The sequence below is a fragment of the Amblyomma mixtum genome, chromosome 4 (assembly GCF_055824585.1).
Source record: "Amblyomma mixtum isolate Tamu chromosome 4, ASM5582458v1, whole genome shotgun sequence".
NCBI lineage: Eukaryota > Metazoa > Arthropoda > Arachnida > Ixodida > Ixodidae > Amblyomma > Amblyomma mixtum.
The window spans coordinates 128,033,747-128,054,165 of NC_143015.1; the positions used below are offsets into that span (position 1 = coordinate 128,033,747).

At 47.0% G+C, this 20,419-nt stretch overlaps 1 protein-coding gene across 1 annotated transcript in view; it reads right to left on the reverse strand.

Annotated features, from left to right (window-relative positions):
• The window catches only part of LOC149348189 (fatty acid synthase-like), a 52,814-nt gene that overhangs the window by 14,936 nt on the left and 17,459 nt on the right, over positions 1 to 20,419 (reverse strand). The window contains exons 9-18 of the mRNA XM_089585763.1: positions 18,760 to 19,146; positions 18,166 to 18,355; positions 13,896 to 14,125; positions 12,116 to 12,319; positions 10,370 to 10,627; positions 8,669 to 8,885; positions 5,917 to 6,171; positions 4,317 to 4,490; positions 1,693 to 2,917; positions 291 to 445 (exon numbers count right to left, since the gene is read on the reverse strand). Of these exons, the coding sequence (XP_089441889.1) occupies positions 291 to 445; positions 1,693 to 2,917; positions 4,317 to 4,490; positions 5,917 to 6,171; positions 8,669 to 8,885; positions 10,370 to 10,627; positions 12,116 to 12,319; positions 13,896 to 14,125; positions 18,166 to 18,355; positions 18,760 to 19,146 (3,295 nt within the window). The remainder of the gene's footprint in view (positions 1 to 290; positions 446 to 1,692; positions 2,918 to 4,316; positions 4,491 to 5,916; positions 6,172 to 8,668; positions 8,886 to 10,369; positions 10,628 to 12,115; positions 12,320 to 13,895; positions 14,126 to 18,165; positions 18,356 to 18,759; positions 19,147 to 20,419) is intronic.

A 20,419-nucleotide genomic window follows, 5' to 3' on the forward strand; every position in this document is an offset into this window, starting at 1 on the left:
CTTTTTTTTGTACGTAATGAAATGAACGTATTCAATAAAGGTCAGCTCGTTTTCGGTTCGGTTAGAGCACCTTCGCATAAAGGCCAACTTTACATTTTGTTATCCCCATACAGTTAGACTTATCAGTTTCAAAATCCATTAGACTTACTGCGTTCATTAGATATGTGAATTTTAGCGCTTCTCACTATGAAGACATTGCCACGGTTAGTATCCTTCACGTATCCCGAATACACCTCTTTCACCTTTGGAGCCATATGCCAAAGATACATAAATGCGAACGATCCACTCACGTCTCTGAGTAGCCAGATGCCTGTATGATCCCCATTGTCCATCCCGATAGACGTTCATAACCAAGTCCCTTTCCAAAATCTTTTTGAGTTTTCCGGTTTCCGCCATATAGTCGGTCGGGCAGCTTGATGGCGTCTGGCTCGCATCACATAAGCATCTGTGAACGACGACAATGCAAGTAACGTAAAGAAAGATTAGAAAGAAGGATTGTCACTACGCTGAAATATAGTACTCAGATTAAGATTAGGAGCGGAAGCTAAGGGCGGAAATGTACTAATTTTCACACAAATAGCGCAAACTTTGCAAAAAAAAATAACGTACTGCAAAACGCAAAGCAAAAGACCGAGCGGATAAGCCGTCACGAGGGTGAAGAAGAAAACAGCGCTCGTTTGCCACGGTCAGGCTCAAACCTCTCAGCATGCCTTACGTAAACTTGAGAAACCAGAAAATAACAAGAAAACAGAAATGCAGAAAACAAACAAAAGTGCAAGATCATCAGCCTTATTATGCCAGTTTACCATCGTTGGGCACTTCATTCCCGTTACTGTCACTCAATATTATTTTGTACTGCATTTTCTCCCGATTCGTCTCTGGTTAACACGATCATGCTTGCCAAGCTTGTTTCCTTAGATATGGTATGTTTCAAGAATTTTCTTGATAACACCCCCAGTATACGAGAAAAATTCGTTAAAACATTAAGTTGGGCTACTTGGTATTTGCTCGCTGGAATAATTCTCTAGCAGGTGTCCCTTGTGTGTTCGTCGCAGATGTAGTGCCTGCGTTTTTAAACTGCGAAAAAAATTATTCCAGTAGCCAAAGAAAAACCGTTCTTTTAAAACGCACCTTTGTATACATTCCTTTCCTTCCTAGTGCGTCGAGGAGCACCATCAACTATCGGGCTGCAGTAGCTGACTCATCACCTATTGCGTAAGCAGATTTTCAAATGCCTTCAAATAGTGACCTCATTGTAATGTACTTTCACTCAGTAGCTTCTTTCGCCTTCGCCACATTGACCAGCATTTCCCTGCATATGTCACGCATGGCTTGCTTGTCTGGCTCGTAAAGCTTACGCAGCTTTTGAATAAAGCGCATGCAATAAGAAATTCAGCGCACCGTATGACCCGTTAACAGCCTTCCTAGTTAGGTGGTGGCATGTGCTCCTGAGTATACATGATAAAGCCCCACTCAGTAACATTTCTAATGCCGGTCATCATGACATGGAGCGAAGTCAATCTAACATTAAGCTTTCTCCTGTGTAGCCAAAAGCAAAATAATCAAAAATAAATGATTAGCGGAGGAACGGCTGTATCTTCTTCTCTTATCCATTGCTACTTATGCATGGTTGTGTCTTCATTGTCGATTAGCTGAAGCGGTAAATTTCTATTAGAACTGTGCAATGCTTACCTAATACAGTTTGAACCTCTTTCCACTTGGAGGCAGTTCATCAGACCCAAAATACCGCTGGTACGAAAGTCATCACCAAGAAGCCAAACGTTCGGGCAATCAGAGTTGCTTTCGCAGTTGAGTACACTAGTCCTTATGGTGTCCACCCAATCAAAGCTCGAGTTGTGTACCCTGATCATATCCCGCTTCGTTGCTGGGACTCCCACCTTCACTTTTCTCAGTAGCAGAAGCGTCGACAACCGGTTAGACTTGCGTCCGATCAAGCAGAAACCAAAACTTGCGAATACGGACTCAGTGGTCTCATTTGAGTAGTGTGACAGTGAAACTCCGCCTACTGTAGACAAGAATATTTCGGCCGTAGTCAGGGCTGTCCTGTAGTGGATAAGTACAAATCCGCTTTCGTTGCAATGCGCTGATATTAGTTCAGCCAAAGCCTCAAGGCGATATCTCTCGCTGGGAACATCGCGGATGACGATCAAGTCAGCCTCAGGAAGGTGCGTCTTGGAGAAAGAGGTCGGGTCCCACGCAACTGTCCTAATGTCTTCTCGTATTAAATCAGCCGCGAGACTCTGAGGGCGTGGATGTGCAACAGTGTACTCCACCTTCAGCAAGGTATTGGACAGGTGAAGCAAAGAACATACACAGGGCGCTAGAAGTACGTTACTTCCTGCAGCCGCCAGTTCCAGTATGCATATCCTCTTGGAACTCGTATTTTCCACAACCACGTCAATAAGGGGTCTTAGTGGATCTTCTCCGAACAGAGCTGTATTAAGCAGGTCATGGTGTAGGTCATTCCCGTAGGTGGCCAGTGTCGACTGAACAGCGAAACTCAGATTCGAAGCACCACTCTCCATAGTCTTCTCGATGTCGGCAAGAACCTGCAGGATGACGTGGTTCTCAGAAGGGTGCTTTAGGTAGTTGCGACACACTCCTTCCTGCGACTTGCACTGGTCCTTTGAAAGCTCTGAGTTCTGTGACATGTTCTGCCCTTGTGCTCTGAGAATGCGCCCGGCAACATTGGTGCACGTGTCAACGTATTCTCGCACGCAAGCTTGCCGTTCGATCTCGGCAGAATCGTCGTCAATGTACGGCACGAATTTGTATTCGTCGAGGCAAGGTGCTTGCTGTGGAGCGCGCTGCGGGGTGACTTTTATTTTGAGGCCCAAAATGGCAATTCCTCCAGCGCGCCATGTATTAAGGCATCTGTCGTAAGCCATTGGTATACCTGCAGAAATAAAAAGCTCCCTGTTAGCCCTTGTTCACACTTGCAGCTGCGCCGGGTGTAAAACTCAATGAGCTAAGTACTATGCGATGTTGCGAAAGTGCAAACAAGTACTTACCTGCCAGAATGAGACACAGTATCATTAATTAAAGAAATAAGTACATTGCCAGGTATTTCAAACAATTTAGATATATAAAGAGCTGAGAGAACTTTAAATCAATGTTTTATTCCTAAGAGGACCCTTGGGCTTTGTAAGCACTAAAACTAGCGAAATTTCACATCTTTTGGCTTCTTTTGAGGTAGGCAATGGTAGAATGTGGTTTGAGGTAGACTTCTTTTGAGGTAGACTTGTGTAGCCTTTTTCTCTTGATGATGATCTTAGCATGCGCTGGTTCTGTACGATCTCACTGACCTCAACGACCCTTAAGGAAGATAAAAGCAGCGCAAAAAAACGGGGACACAAGAGAGACACAACCAACAGGAGTGCGTTGATCTAACAAGTGAAATTTTATTCAAAACGGCAGAGCTTTAAATACAAACAGGCCATCACAAATCCAAGAAGATAATGACTCGCCATAAGATTATATAATGCCAGCATCAATAATGATGCTGGCATTATATAATCTTATGGCGAGTCATTATCTTCTTGGAATTGTGATGGCCTGTTTGTGTTTAAAGCTCTGCCGTTTTCAATAAAATTTCAGCTGTTAGTTCAGCGCCAGTCCTGTTGGTTGTGTCTCTCTTGTGTCCCCGTTTTTTTGCGCTGGTTTTACCTTCCTTAAGATGAACCACCGACTAGCCCATACAAAAATTTTGATCAACGACCCTATTCGTCGCGGCTGTAGCAAGTGATTTTTGTTTCGGAAGTTTCCATGAGAAATCAAGATAAGCAGCCCGCTTCGAAAGAATGCAACACTACACGGAAACACAGCCTCGTCTCATGCAGTCGGTGATTGTAGCTCGACACTTCAACAAATTTTTCACTTTATAGTTGCAAACGGCTAGAGAGTATCAAATTTTTGCAGAAAATCTGAGGTCCAGAAGCAGTTTATCTGTATCTTTTTCTCTTGGAATGGTTTCCCAGGTTGTATATCGATATCAACGCGGAAAAATGTTTAGCCTTATCTTTGAAAGTATAAACTGACAATAGTCAAAACAAAATTTATGTATACATGGTTGCATGTTCCGTAAGTCAGGTAACTGCTTGCTTCACATTCAGATTCCCCTTGTAATCTTTCTACACACAAACATGTGCATGTGCACGTGTCTCCCTGTCTGTCTGTACGCTCATATGCAGGTAATCGCAAAAGCAACCATGTTAGTTTCACTAATGAGGGAAGTACGACAGTGCGCTTAATCGCTTTCAATTGCTTTTGCCGTTCCCTCAAAGGCATTCACTCACCTGCGTCTCCGTATTCTTGGGCTAAGCGAACATGAAGTTCAGGGTCAATTCGACATGACTGGATCTTGACTGGCACCAGGCAAATTTTCCTGGGGCTTGGTAACACACAAAACTGCAGCATACTGTCAATGAACGTCACCCAGTTGTTCTCCCACTTTATGGTGCCACAGGAACCTGATAGAAAAGCACCAAGAAAGGATCCTGCTTATACTTGACGTTGGGTAGCAAGTTAGCGTAAATTTAAATGTAACGGGAAAAATCTGGCATCACATAACTCATTCTGTGACCGGAAATGGTAGACACAAAATGATGCAGTTATCACGAACAGGGTTTGACAAACTTTTCATTTTTTAGCCATCATGAAATTGTGGTCAAACAACATTTCGAAGGGTTCCTGAGAGATTAAACACTTCGTGTAACGCCTTATACAAAGCCACAGTTCATTTCCTTCCGAAAAACAAGGAAATGTTTTGACATAATCGCGTCTACGCAAAAATTGTTACTTTTTTCATGTGATTTATTTATGCTCTGCACATACACATAGGCAGCGCTAGTTAGAAAATAAACAGTTGAAAATGTGCAACATTGATGTCCTCTTTTCGCGTCGTAATTTAAGGTACGATGTGACTAAGGATAAAACACCGGGGATAATACAAATAAATTGTCTTCAACGAACACCAAAATCAGCACTTATGGGAATGATGAAAACTTATCGCTAATTTGCTGAAAGTTTCACTGAAGGTTATCTTTAAAAGGTCCTTGAATAAGACTTTCTTGACTGACACAGCATCCTCGGTTACAAGGCACGGCTTTCGGGATGAAATTCGGCCGCATCAGTCAATCGTATGGTTTCCGCTTTGAAAGCGGAGAGCCTCAAAGACAGACAAAAATATGGAGAGAGAACAGCAGAGCAAAGCACAACAGAAATCTACGCGTTCTCGCACTAAAAACAAGTGTTTGCTTCTGAGGTCCTGCACAACGTTCCCCCTTTCTTTCTTACTTGTGACGCAGGGAGCGGCGAAACGGGCAGCGGCGCGGAAAACCATTCATTGCTCAAAAGGACGGGAGGCAGATCTGCCAGCGGGAAAGGGGCTAGGAGGAGACCGTACCACGGCGGCGAAATACAGAGGTTTCCACTTCTAAATCACCCAGGGGCTTGAGGCTGCATACAGTGTCGACGGTGTCAGCCGGTTCTCCAAGATCTACTATTGTCTTGCTTAGCCCGCACTTCACGAAACCAGTTTGGAAAAAGTTCCAAAGCTCTCTGAATAGCGCGGTACTAGCCTTTTACGTAACAACGCCGCTAATCGCACTCCCACTGCTTCTAACTGCTCGCAGTGTGCAACAGCTTCCCTCCCTTAACGTCCAAGCAGTGTGGAATGTACAACGTGTTGACGGCAATTTGAAGTTGAACGCGATACGATCGTTTGAAAAATTCAAGAGAAGTACGTAGTGGCCACTGCTAGGCCGTGATCAGTGCACGAGGAAGCTGGCTCTCAATGCCATTTGTGTGTTTGCTCTCACCACTTCGTGTTCACCGAATGACAACGCTAGATAAAGCCACTGCAAGTCGTAGGGCACGAAGGATTGATTCACTTACTTTCGAAATCAATTTCGAGGACGGCTTTGAACTTTCCTTGACGCTCGTATCCCCTCAGTCTGAATTCCTCATAAAAGTTCTCGGCGTCTAGTTTGTTCACTCCAGTTTTGGATGGTGGGCCCTGTGAATATTTGTCCAAAACCTTTTGTCCTTCTTCCGCTAAACGGATGCAGCCGCTAGCCGCAAGCGTTCCGCCTTTGCTGATCTCGAATTCGCCCGAGGCTTGCATGACATTCACCAGGAAATGCACTGGGCCTGCACCGAAGAGGACATGGTGTTAGCGAAATATTTGTATCGCGGACGTTTTTGCTTAGCTTCGTTGCATGCATACATTGCTAAACCGGCTTTTGAACAATACCGTATTTTCAGTGGAGATTGTTCATCGACCGATTCGCTTTTAACCGCGTTTAGGTCTCCAGCGAATTTGTCATTGTTTCAGTTTGAGCCGTGAGGTGCAGATGACTCGAAGCTGGTAGGCTGAGGACTTGTATACCTTCATTACAAGCTGTAAACAGCACCCTGCCTATTAATCACCTTCATATCGATGCACAATTAACTGCCGGCTATTGATCACAAACGTGTTCTCCTCTACGTCTTCTATAGAATGTTCAAATTTTCTTCTCATGCTGGCGAACGTAGTTCTAATACTGTAATCCTATAATTTCTACCTACTTGCACTTTCTAAGCCTTGGCAACAGTATGGTTCTCTTTAAAACCCAGTATATCTATGAACTTAATGATGATCTCGTCTAGAAGGGTTCAGAGAGCATTATACTAATGAAGAGGCTCTATTCTAACTTCCCTGCCTCGCACGCTGCACCAAAAATATCGTTGATGGCATGATTTTGTACATCCCAGCTGCTGATAGGCCGTTCCTCACAGGGGCTCTGAAACACCTTCCGAGGAGAGCCCATGAACACGCGCAATCAGTGCACTGTGTTGTCATAGAAATGTGAGCCAAATACTACAATTCTACGTAAGCAGAAGGCCGGCAATCACGCTCGAAAGTTGGCGAGCCCTCTCCGTCGACATTGCTCCCCGTCGACATTGCTCCCCGTCGACATTGCTCCCCGTTGACATTGCTCCCTGTCGACATTGCTCCCCGTTGACATTTCTCCCCGTCGACAAGCCCTCCCCGCCGACATTGCTCGCACCTGCGTGTGAAAGATGAGAGATCGCTATTGGTTAGATTTTTTCAGACGTTAGGCAGCTGCTGTGGCCGCGGCCAATAATGCTCCGGCGGGTCAGGAAGCTCCGCCCCCGGAGGTGGGCCCGGTGCTGGAGCGCCGACCTTCCAGCGTGCAAAAAGTTACGAGAGGAGACGGAAAGGCGCGAAGACGTTGAAATTCAAATTTTCACTACCGATAACTCAGCTTCTACTCAGAGCATTAAATATTTCTTTCTGGACAATACTCGTGAAGCGGCGTGCTTTAATAACCCAGGCATACATCAACTTTATTAGAGCCCCTTTCAGAGCCCCTTTAAGTTTATCGTGGATGTAGGCGGCATACGCTGTCGACCTAACAGCCAGAGCAAGTGCTGAGTGGTGTTTACCACGGTAGCTACCCGCATCTGTAGATGGAGGAGAAGGAAGGTTATCGCGCAAGGAGGCGGATATCGCGGGAGAGGAGGAATGGGGCATGTTTGTTCTGTGGCTGATTCTGCAAAACATGGCGCCCGAGGAGAGGCATGTGTGGCAGTTAGTGGTCTATTATCGTTTGATATAAATCTCTCTCTCTCTCTCTCTCAAGTTCTTTATCTCAACATAATCCAGAATAAACCCCGCCGCGGTGGCTCAGTGGTTACGGCGCTCGGCTGCTGACCCGAAAGACTCGGGTTCGATCCCGGCCGCGGCGGCCGAATTTCGATGAAGGCGAAATTCTAGAGGCCCGTGTGCTGTGCGATGTCAGTGCACGTTAAAGAACCCCAGGTGGTCGAAATTTCCGGAGCCCTTCACTACGGCGTCCCTCATAGCCTGAGTTGCTTCGGGGCGTTAAATCCCAATAAACCAATAAACCAAACCAAGAAAACCTCAAGATCTGCTCTGAAAAAAATTTTATAACCGAGTATGGTAATCGTGAAATGAGTTTTTTTTTTCTGCTGGCCATTTGTCGAGCTGAAAACTGGTAGCGACTGCACAAGGTTTCGTGCTGAGAACAATGCAAAGTTCAAATGCGAAGAAGTGCACGCCGTATGCATTTGCTTTATATCGTAGACAGGATAAGCACACCCCTTCGTAATATTATTTCATCAGTTGTTACTCAGTACATGCCTCGGCTTGATCTGTTCGCTCCACTCACTCGCTTTCAAAGCTTGTTCACACTGCGTAAGATGCCGCTGCGGTGGCTCAGCGGTTATGGTGCTCCGCTGCTGACCCGAAAGACGCGGGTTCGATCCCTGCCGCGGCTGTTGAATTTCTTTGGAGGAGAAATTCTAGAGGTCCGTGTACTGTGCGATGTCAGTGCACGTTAAAGAACCCCAGGTGGTCGAAATTTCCGGAGCCCTCCGCTACGGCGCCTCTCATAGCCTTAGTCGCTTTAGGACGTTAAACCCCATAAACCAAACCAAGCCGAAAACTGCGCAAGTTTGAAAATTTGAACCTCAAAAAGTATGTTCGGTAAAATTTTGAGAAAAAGTGTTCTCAAACACGCCTTCCGTGATCACTTCTAAGACAACTGTTCCTTGTTTAGATATGCGCTACCTTAGTTCTGCACAGGCACAGCATTATTACATACGTCGTAAACAGACTTACCCCTCTGTGGCAAAATGGTGGCTCTGTGAAAGGTGACATCTTCGAAGATCACCGGCAGCTGATTGAATGGCTTGCCGATGCGCTTGGCCAAGTACATCCAGGCCATCATCATGTAGCCTGCCGCAGGGAACAGTATGCGCCCACCATGAGAGTGACCGGCCAAGTAGGCGTCTCCAACGTTGGCCTCCAGGTCCACCGTGACGACATCCTCAGCAGACTGTGCAATATTTAAATGTATATGCAAATATGAATCGCCGCTGCTGCCTTTTTAAAAAGACAACTGCGCTTTTTTATTAGCCCATAGACAGTACAAGTCCGCGATATAGATTCTGCGTTTCCATGGTCGTGCTTAGTGCCCTCAATCTAGAGGGCTCGGAACACCTCCCTTCCTTAGTGTCTATAGCGCTAGCCTGCAGAAGCCGATGGCGGGTGACTGAATCGCGGCGTCAGCGGCCGTATTTGGATAGAAGCGAAATTCAAACTAACGTGCGCGCTGTGTTATAACAGTGCGAAATAAAGAACCATGTATGGTAGTCCTGAGCCCACCAGAAAAACAGTTGTCACAGACCATGTTCGGCTTCGCTAATTCTAAGTCGCACCCGCGGTGCCACAGGTTACAGTAGATATTAATTTCAGAATTACGCTTGCTAGCTGTGCTGCGAAAAGTAATACCGTGGTTCTTCCGTAGTGTGTGCGCTCACAAAGGTATTTCGCAGGGCAAGAAATTCCTCAAATGTGCACGAGCCTTGTGTTTGACGCGAATGTAAATCAAGGTAGCAAGAAATTTCTTGGAGCGTCAACCGATGTTAGGACACGAGTATCAGTTACCGCAAAAAGTGACTTATACGTAGGAGCGCTAAGCTTCTCAGAAACAGCATAAGCGAATGGTGGCGCGAGTGGATGGGTGAGCAACTTAGGTGTGGTGCTCGTAAACCACATTCGAAATTTACCTCCGGTTCAGCACCGACTCATTAAAATGCAAGTACGCCCGTGTACTGTGCGATGTCAGTGCACGTTAAAGAACCCTAGGTGGTCGAAATTTCGGAAGCCCTCCACTACGGCGTCTTTCATAGCCTTAGTCGATTTGGGACGTTAAACCCCATAAATCAAATCAAATCACAAAGTTATCCGACTCAGGGTGCAACGCGACCTCACCGCAGTTCAGTATAATCCCTGTGTTATAAAATGCTAGCCTACCAGGAAAAAATGCCACTTAAGTCTGTACAGCATGTCATGGCGCATTCCTGACGGGAAAGACAACGCACAAGCACAAATAATGCTGTGGCTACATGTACATCCTGATGCCTGCCAACATGCCGAAGTGGCTCGTCCGCGGCGTTCTATCATTTAGTACAGCGCATGTATCAGTGACGCCGCACTGGCGCACTGAAAAGAATATCCTGCTCACATGGCCTTAACGATTCACGTCTCGAAAATAAACTCTCAGTCAGCACAGAAGAACACGGGAGCTCTCAGTTTATACATCTTACGCTCATAGTGACCTCGCTTGCATCATTCACTGTAGAATTGGAGTAGTTACTAAGGACCCGCCCCCCTCCCCAGTACATGCGACAACATGACTGAACATCACGTGGGCATCCAGGTGATCCTAAAGTGAATTTTTCTTTGTTAGATGGTGCCGTGTGCTGTCACTGGATATGTACATCTCAGAAATGTTGCCGAATTCGTTCACCATCTTACATGTCCAGAACTGGCGAAGTCAGTCCATTTCGCAACAGTCCAGTGCTGCGAATGGTCCCAGCTGACCAGGTGACCGATGCTGGGCGTCCCGCGAGGCACGGGGAACGGCACCGGAGGGTACAGAGGGCTCAAGTCCAGCTGGACTCCCAGAGTTTGCAACTTGCCAAGCGAGGTGAGGAACAAGGTCGGGTTGTCGGCGTCGCGCTTCATGAGGCTTAGACACGTAGCGCCGGCGCCTACGGCACGCCTCAGGATGGACTGCATATGTTGAATGAAAAGGCTGAAGGGTGACACATGTTAATCGGATGTAGTCGAGGGTTTGACGGCATACCGTCTGGTCAGGAATCATGGTGATGAGGATTGCTGGTCACTGGCCAAAGTCAATAAAAAAAGACGTTTCGGGAGCGCTACGGCTCCCTTGTTCACTATCTCGGATGCTCAGGACTACAGTTCGGATGCTCAGGACTACAGTTCGCTTGAAGCGAAAACGAATGCGTTCTACTGAAAAAGAGACTACTTGGCCTCAAAACGTACCGTTTATAGGCTGAAAACGGCTGAACATGTAATGCAGAGGCATTGCCGTTACAGGCCGCTTTCATGAACAAAATGTTATGAACTGTGGACAGTTTTTGCGCTGATTTCTGTAGCCAGGCTACACAGCTCGAAACGCCGATCAAGAATTTTTTGCTCCCCTCGAGATCAGTTTAAAATCCGATTTTCTCCATAATGAATGCGTCTTTTGATCTTTAACAAAATAAAGATAGGCTAAAAACATTAGAATCTATTTTATTGAGCGCTATTATTATATTGCATTTTCTCGACTGTCACTTCATGGATTGAAAAGGAGAGAGAGGTAGAAAACTTGAAGCAAGGGAAAGGGTATGAGGTTAGCCGGTGAAAATGTTGCTCTGTCTTGGAACCAAGGAGGAGGAGGTGGATATAGAAGAGGAAAGGCAGGGAGGTTGACCGAAATAATAATCGGTTTGCTACCCTACATGGGGAAAAAGTTTTGGAGAAAAGTAAAGGAAAGGTAAAGTGCATGCTAAGCCAGAAATCACTCAAATGGGGCACATTGCTTGTCTCTGTGTCTTCAACCTGCGACGGCACGATGCAGCCGGCTTGGTGGCAGAACACAGCTCCACCCTGGCTTATAGCATTACGTAGCAAGGACTGCCCTGGCATATGAAGATTTTCACTGCTACTCAAAAGTGATCATGATTACCGCATAAAAACACTGCGCCTATTTTATCCGTATCACTTCCTATTTAAGAAGGCCTCAAAATGCATCTTCCCTTCCTAGAGTTGCGGATGAAACTATGCAACTGATGTACATACGTACATTCTTCAATCAGTCAGCAGCTGGATGAAAGGTGCAGCACCACCTTGGGCTCCCGTCGGCGCAAACCGTCTAAGCGCGCAGCACTTGTGCTACTATTACTTGCACCTAAAATTCGTGGCTTCAAATCCTACCCCTATCTACACCCTCCTGCTTCTATTGTTTCCTCCAGTTCTTTCCTGGTGTAGGCGCACTGACGGACAAAACTCTTAGGAAGAAAAAAGAAAGGGTTCAAAATGTTACCCATAAATGCATTCCTGCATTGAAAGAAATTGCAGCATGTAGCTCCACCTAGCGGACCCTTCCATGCTGATGATAATCTATGTGCTCTAGTGATGCCATTTTTCCATCACGCTCGTGAACCTCAGCGCACTGCGTAACCTGAGGCTAAAAACATATTCACGAATTACCTGAAGCAGACAGTGGGGTGCGATCTCTAGAAGTACGGCGTCCTTAGGCACGTGCTCCAGGGCCTCGCTAAAGAGCACGGGTGACACCAGGTTGTTGACGTAGTACTCGGCCGAGCAGAGCTGGGCAGTGGGCTCGTGCCAGCGGCTGGCAGGCACCGAGGAGCTGACCCAGCGCTGGCTTCGACGCTTAGGTTGCGGAACCACCTGGTCATATTGTATGCATTGAAACAATGACTATGTAGGCACTATTGAGGTCTCCTCGATTTTGAGTCTTAATTTAACCTGTCCATCCATGCACACTTTTGGAAGTGCTTAAAGGTGCACTGAAGAGGAATCTGAACTCGTCTTTTTGCCGCGGGAACTCAATCTGCACGTTCCGAGCATTCTTAGAAACTGTGATTTATTTCCCTGTGTGGCCGATTTCCCTATTGTCACGTAGATTCGCGGCACTATATTAAATCAAATTAACGTCCGGCTCCCGCCTTTTTTATTTGAATTCTCCTCGTACGGTGGGCGGAGTCGACCAACGCGTGGAGTGCCTTTCACCCAGTCCTGTGGCGGCTTGCCGCTCTGCCATCAGCGGAGTAATGCGTAGTAATCCGTAGAAGAAGCAAATAGTCCGCGCGTATTTTTATTTCTGCGGGCTTATTTTGCATCTATATTATCTGCGAATGAAAATATTTATTCGCGGAAACCTAAAAACTAAAATAAAGTGAAAGCAAAGCCTCCACGGAGCTGGCTGAAAGGCACTCCACGCGCTGGTCGACTCCGCCCACCATACGGGGAGAATTCAAAAAATAAAGGCGGGAGCCGGACGTTAATTCGATTTAATCAGGGAAATCGGCCACGCAGGACAATAAGTCGAAGTTTCTAAGAATGCTCGGAACGTGTAGATCGAGTTCCCGCGGCAAAAAGACGAGTTAAGATTCCTCTTCAGTGCGCCTTTAAGCTGTGACTTCGTTATCATGATATCGCGTCCTTCGGAGCGCTGTTTAGGTTGGAACATCTCCGTCCGTGCACACTTCAGAGCGCATCGGCTGGAGCGCGCACGCACGGAAGAGTGTTGGTTTGCGCGAATGTCTGGGATCTTTGAATGAATGGTGATTTAAGAATGAACTGGCAATTTTGTAATTAAGGACGGACGCACTTTGCTGAGATGTTAATTATGCCGCAATCTTCTTCCCTCAGAGCTTACACGTCGGTCACGAGGTTGATTTTACTGACGATTAGAACCTTGGGTGGCGTAGCACAACGGGTAACGAGCATTACCTTGAGCTCTGAGAAGTTAAAGCGAGGTTTGCACCTTCGGCAGCTAATTTGTTGTATAAGGCGAAATCGGTGAACACAGAATGACAGAGAGGGCGCTAGAAACAATCTACATCACTATTGCTAGAAACAAATTGTATAAATTATTGTTCAAGCATAAAAAAACTGATCCACAACTATTTAGGATCATCAACATAGTGATTAGTTCTGTTTTTGAACCTGCAGCACCAAGTCGTTGTCCTGCCAAATCGTGCCGATCCGATTCAAGTCACTGGCAGTAGGTTTTGGCACGCGTTTGGTCCATTCTAGCGTGACCATATGTTGAACCTTGGGTATTGCTAAGCATAGGTCAAAAAGTGAAACAACTCGGGATTGCCCTCAAGTTTTTATGGTTGGTTCTTCTTTGGTGACCTAAAAAGTGTTCGCAGATGAAAGTCACAACAATTCATACCCCAGAAGAGAAAAACTATATTGCCTATGCTTTCTCACGGTTTTCTCCGTAAACCTTACTCACCTTCTCCAAGGATGCTTGGAGCGCGGGCCCGGTCCTTTGAATGTGTTTGCTGTGAAAGGCCACGTTCAGGCTGTCCACCATCCTGGCAAAGATGCCTACTGCCTTGAGCTCCTCGACTAACTCGGCCACGACGTCGGCGGGGCCGGACACTGTCACCGAGTCCTCGGCATTATGGCACGCTGGCACCACGCCATCGCGGCAGCGCTGAGCCGCCTCTTCCCACGTCAACCCTGAAATTTAGCCGTGTTAATGCTTACTGCACAGAACTACAGCTGAGCCTGGTTGTATTACAGTCCAAGAGCTCCTGCGTATCGTTATTATAGCCGTTGCTACGTACACACAGCTGTCGCATACAGCACAGCTGTCGCTGTCGCATTGTTCACAGCTGTCGCATACCATCGGGCTTAAATGACACCGTGGAGACTGATGACAACCTAGCTAGCGTTTACCAACCAGTTATAGTACAGCCTACACAGACATAGGTGATTACCATAATGAGAAATATAGCGTACTTTGCAGTGCGATGTGCCAAACGCTATTTAAGAGTGAGCCTTAACGTACGCTCGTGTCCCGGACTCTTTTTTTCCGGGTTAAGCGTGCGTCGGTTTTGCGTACGTTAAAACAGCGTTTCTAGCATTAGGACGCATTTCGAAGCAGGACCATTCGCTTTGAAGTGAATTCGTCATTGTTATTGCGCCTTTCAATACCTTCAACGACCATAGATCGGGCACCAGGTTATCGCGTCTTCTGATCTGGTCTTTAGCAAAATGATGAGCTGCGTAAATACTCCGCAGGTGTGTGACACCATCAATAAGGTTTTTACGTACAGAGCGAATATTCGCAATAGCACGCATGGCTACCATTCTTGCATTGCAGAACCTGTGGAGGCTTAAGGCCACATAAACTTGCACCGACCCCAACGTTCGTTTTCGGCAGAAATTTTGCTAATGCCGTGGCGATTTTGTGGCAGGTGTTTTTATACTACGTTGCAGGACGTCCCAATAGAAAATGAGGTCCAAGCTTCCGGTAAATACATGTTTTGTCGATTAAGAGTTTCCGCACAAAATACGGTTGCCTCACAAGGGGGCGAATATAGCTCTCTTTTGTGTTTTGTGGTTCACGGGTTTTGACGTCCCAAAGTGCTTTAGAAAGATGGGATGCGCACATTAGACAATTACAAGAAAGAAGACGGGACGGCCGCAAACTAGCAACTAAGGTTTATTCAAGAAATCGACATTTATACATAAGCATGTCAGCACTGGCAACAATTGTCATTGTCTCATGTGCGCATCCCATCTTTCTAAAGCAATATGAACCAACTTGCCCAACAACGCATCCTGCTGTCCCAAAGTGACTCGTGCTGTGAACGACGCTGCAGGGGAAGGTTCCGGATAGCTCCGACCACTTTGGTTCTTTACCGTGCGCCGACGTCGCACAGCTGACGGACCTCCAGCATTTCGCCACGATCCAAATACAACCGCCACGGCCGTGATCGAACCCGCTTCTTTCGCGGGAGGACCATACTAGTAAAGCACTGCGGCGGCAGTATGCCTGTTTTATCGATCCATGTTTTAAACGTGAGCGCATTAGCGCGCAACATGCACCTATGCATTGTAGATTGTTGTTGCAGAGGAAGGCCATGTTTCTTCGCTATTTAGTTTGCTTTTTTTCTCTTGTGGCCCTCGTGTGGGCCACCTTCCGCACATTTCTAGTGCGTTCTACATAGCCCTTGTTTTTGGGCTTTCAGGTGTGCTCGTTCAAATACAAAGCTTTATACTGATGTACCCTCTTTGCCTAATGCAACCGAGACGCCGCGACGGCGCTGCGCCTTCGGCGCTGGGCCCTTTTCCTCAGTTGCAAGATTAAACCGGCGGAAGTTCGCCTGCGCCCTCGCTCTCCTTCCTAGAATGATGAGAAGTAAGAGGGTAAGATTTGTAACGAATGATTGCGAGCCTTCAGAGCCGTGACATTCTGTCATTCTGCGCGATGGCGCAGACGTACTACGTCACCCAGTTTGCACTCGCAGCCGGGCAGCGGCGGCCATCGCTAGAGACATCAGCGCCACCGGTCGGCTGCGAGCCCGCTCCAACGACCTGCGCGGCTGCTCGGTTACTTTTGGTGAACTATCGAAGACAGAAGTGCCCAGGAAGCGCGAACGTCTGCAAAGAATGTACCGCTGGAGTCGTTAAGGAGCTCGTCGAGCGGAAAAGCCGGCGTCGTGAGGCCCGTTCACACTTGCGAGTCGCAGAGGTCGCGCGATAGTTTTGGTCGAAAAGAGACAGTCGCAAACGGTCGCCCTAGTCGAAAAGCGACAGTCGCGGGCCAGTCGCTCGCTGCTCGATTTTTCAGCCTCGCGACTGCGAGTCGCAAACCGCTGAACCAATCAGCGAGCGAGCCAAGCTTCCGCCAACGACACCGCTCGCGGGCACGCCGGGCGACGACCTGCGCTGCTCCCAGCTGGCTGCCCTAGTCGTCGCTAAGCCTAGCCGGTTTCATATCGATGCCGCAGCTGAGGGCGCTTCGGATCCTTGCCAGCGCTAGTAATTAAGCTGCTGCTTTCGTCACCGCTTTATTGTGGACCGCGTATCATAATAATATCAAGACATGCTCGACTTCCGCGGCGCCTTCAGCAGCGGGGCTCGCAAACAACAGTCGAGCCGCATGGAGCAGCAGCAGCAAAGCCGCTATGGGAAGAAACTTGCTTGTGTCGCAGTTATCACTTCTACCAGCAACTCGGTAGCGGCCAGCGATCTCCGAAAATGATTCATTTTTTACATTCCTGTACACAAGGCCTTGGTATGAATGCGAACAAGCAATATTGGCGCATTTTTCTGACGCCGGCGGCCGGCATACTGCAGGCTGGTAGGCCGGCCCTGCAGAGAAGCGCGTCTTTGTCATCATGACGCTTGCGACGGTGCACATGAAGACCGTCACGACAACCTAATCTTCGCTCGGGTCGTTGCAGTACGTTGCGAATAGCAGTTTAGACGACCGAGCTCGAGTACAGGAGGCGCGGCCAAAACAGACGAAACTCTCGAAAGCACGCGAACAACGTCATTCTCGAGAGTTTTGTCTTCAAACGAGAATCTAACAAGAAAGCGACCCGCTTGTCGCGCTTGCAAGTGTGAACAACGGTGTTGTCGAGCTGCTGCTTGGTCGCAGGCGACTGCTGGTCGCGTGCCCTTTGCGACTCGCAAGTGTGAATGGGCCTGTAGTCGCCGTCGTCGACGTCGCGAGTGTAAGGTTATCGCAGCTCCGTGTCGTTCTTAGTGCGCGAAAATTCCCAGAAGCACCAGCGGTGGAGGTCTTGCTAAGCTTGTAAGAACAGGAGCTTTCCACTTCTCGCGGAGGTCACCATGAGCGCTGTGGGTATGGTGTCATCATTCGTCCTTGAGGAAGCGTAGTCGAAAAATTTCCAGAGCGCACAAGGGCTTCTATGAGCAGCGCGGAGTGATGCGTAATGTGGGTGGTATAATAATTTTGGAAATTGGAAATTTGCAAGATACTTTCGTGGGAATATTGAAGGTAATGGTCTATTCATCTCTTATGTAGCAAAATCTTTTTTTGTAGTGTTTCCATCGATCGCATTGAACAATTTAGACTGCCATAGAAAGCCCATGGGGAATGCTTTCGATGACAGCAAAAACGTTAATAGAAAAAAAATGCAAGACTGTTGTTGGCAGAACTGCAGTGATATTGATTGTTATAGTCAAATCTTTCATTATATGAATATATAAACAAATAAATTAATGTTGTTCACAAATAGTTTGCCGCTCAAAAATGCTTTGCTAAAATTTGCTAATTCAGCTAAAAAACATTTGCGAGTAAGGTTCTGTGGAAGATTTTTCTTCGCCATCAAATTAATCGCAGTTTCCCTTATTTGCTACCTCCACATTAAGATAAATCCCACTGCGTTACAGGTTGGAGGTTGAAAATCAATCGGTGGCACGGCGGTTTTTTCTACTATAGCTTATTTGAAGATCTTTTGTTTCTGAACAATCCCACTGCTAGTTTTTTCTCTATTGTCAACGCGTCGTTATTAAAAAAAAGGTAATTGAACAATCTCCTATGGGGTCCGAGTTTTCAATGTGTCTTTACTTCTTTTCTATGCCTTATATGCCTTAAATGTCTGTCTAATCATAAACGCTCATCTTGACTTATTGAACGTCAGAGCTCAATACGTGAGGCATATTTGCAATAATAGTTAAAGTAATGTTTATAGTAGAAGCAGCCTGTCAAATTGAAATGCGTCAACCTGTGAGGCACTCACCGACAGCGGCCATGGCTCCTTTGGACAGATTGCCCAGCTCGACACAGCGGCCTCGCCAGTACGCGCACAGCACAGCCTGTTCTGCGGTCAAGCAGCCATCCGCGTAGCCGCAGGCAGTCTCTCCCATCGAGTGCCCGAGGATGCCGTCTGGGTGCACACCGACGGAGCGAAGCATGTCGACCAGCGCCACCTTTTGGCGGAATACATAAAACGAAATACTGAGAAGCTTAGTAGAGAACCCAAGACTTGGAATCCGTCTTTTCTGCATGACGGCTTTGATCTTAGGCGCCTCTCCTCTGATTTTTCCCAAGCTCGATTGGTCGAAAATTATTTTAAGGAACTGTAGTAAAATGGCAGTTTGGGCGAGTTGGTTAAACATCTTGTAATAAAAGCAGCGCAAGGACACAGGACGAGAACGGAGAGTAGACACACACGGCGCCGTGTGTGTCTACTCTCCGTTCTCGTCCTGTGTCCTTGCGCTGTTTTTATTACAAGATTATTTTAAGGACCATTACGGTACTCCTTAATGCGAAATTGTTGTGCAGCTTGGTAGGTGTACACCTTTTCACAAAAAAAATATCATGCCGGACGTACCTGGATAGCTGTGACAGAAGCAAGTGTGGAACCGATGCTCTCATCGCCGCTGTTTTCGCTGGACATCAAGTTGATCAGGTCTATTCCGTACTGCTTAAGCAACTCTGCAGACTTGCGCATGGATCGAGCGAATACTTCGAAGTGCATCATCTGGCGAGCCATCCCCTTCCACTGGGAGCCCATGCCGCTGAAGACGAACCACAGAGGGCGCTTCTCAGAGGGTGACCGCTCTACGACCTTGAAGACCTCCCTTGCGGAGCTGTCCCCGGGCACCACAGCGAAGCCCCGGAACGGAAACTGCTTAACACTGCGCTGGCCGACACAGTTGAGAAGTGTGTACGCAGAGTCGGGGTACGGCGCCTCGGCATCAATTCGATCCAGAGTGCTCTGCGGTGGCAAAGATCACAGAAATTATACCAAAGTTGTCACCGTCATCCTTCCGCATTGATAAAAAACATCACAATATGCTAGAAAATTAGCTCGAGATGATACGCCAGGAGAAATCCTCTCACGATAAGCATCATCATCATCTGCCTCACTGCGCCTACTGCTGGACAAAAGCACCTGATATACCTCTACAATTTACCCTTTATTACGCCAACCGCGGCCACCTTATACCCGCAGACTTTTCAATCATATCCCCCCCCCCCAACTTTCTACGGCCCCGTAATACGCTTACTTTCACTTGGAATCGAATCCGTTACTCATAACTACCATCAGTTATTTTACCTTCGCGTTACGCGCTCTGCTGAAGCCCGTTTCTTCTTGATTTAGACTAAGACGTCATTAATCTGCATTTAGTACCTGACCCACTCTGATCTCATCCTGTCTCTTAAGGTTGCACGTGTCAGTTTCTCTCCAGTACTTTCTGCGTTGTCATTTAAGTCAAATAATTTCACTTAGCCTCCACGCTTCTGCCCCATAGATGAGTACCGGTAAGATACTGTCCGGCTCCCAATTCACAACTCTAAAAATAATAAGCAGGATTGTGACAGTCAGAGGAAATCTCCATTCCGATCTGATGGTGCTATTGCTTGTGGCGTTTGCTTTTCGAACGACACACAGCAGGAGGCGAATATTGTAATTGGCATCCCCTTGATTTCTGGCAATGAAATAAAGAAAACGTCAGCGGCTTGGATTCATGATAACAAGAATCAGTTGTGGTGCACTCTTCACTACCTTTCAATGCTGATTATATTCATTGAGCTTAAACTTTCCTAAACGATTTCTCGGAAGAGAACCACGCTGTGAAATTCGTGAGTAGTGAAGGTTGAAGCATCAAGTCGTCGGTCTTTTTTCTGTGTAATTTTGCTTGCCAACTGCAGGGCATGGCACTTTATTTCGCTTTATTCTTCAGAAATACTGGCTTTGAGAATCATCCTCTCGCATAGTACCTTATTGCTTCCCTAATATACGCTTAGGGAAGCGCATAAAAGCTTTACTTGCTTTTGATCATTTTGTTGCAAATAGAGTCAAGGCCCGATTTTCGCCAGTTTGCGCGCATATCTCCTTGCCATAAACTGAACTCGATTAAGCCTGTTTGCGCATGCAGAAAATAAAGCATTCTCTCTCCTTAGCACAGAGAAAGAGACTTGAAGAAAGAGTGGCTAGGAGGTAGCCCATAACAAGGTTTCGGTTCCTGTCCGGCAGAAGCGGATGC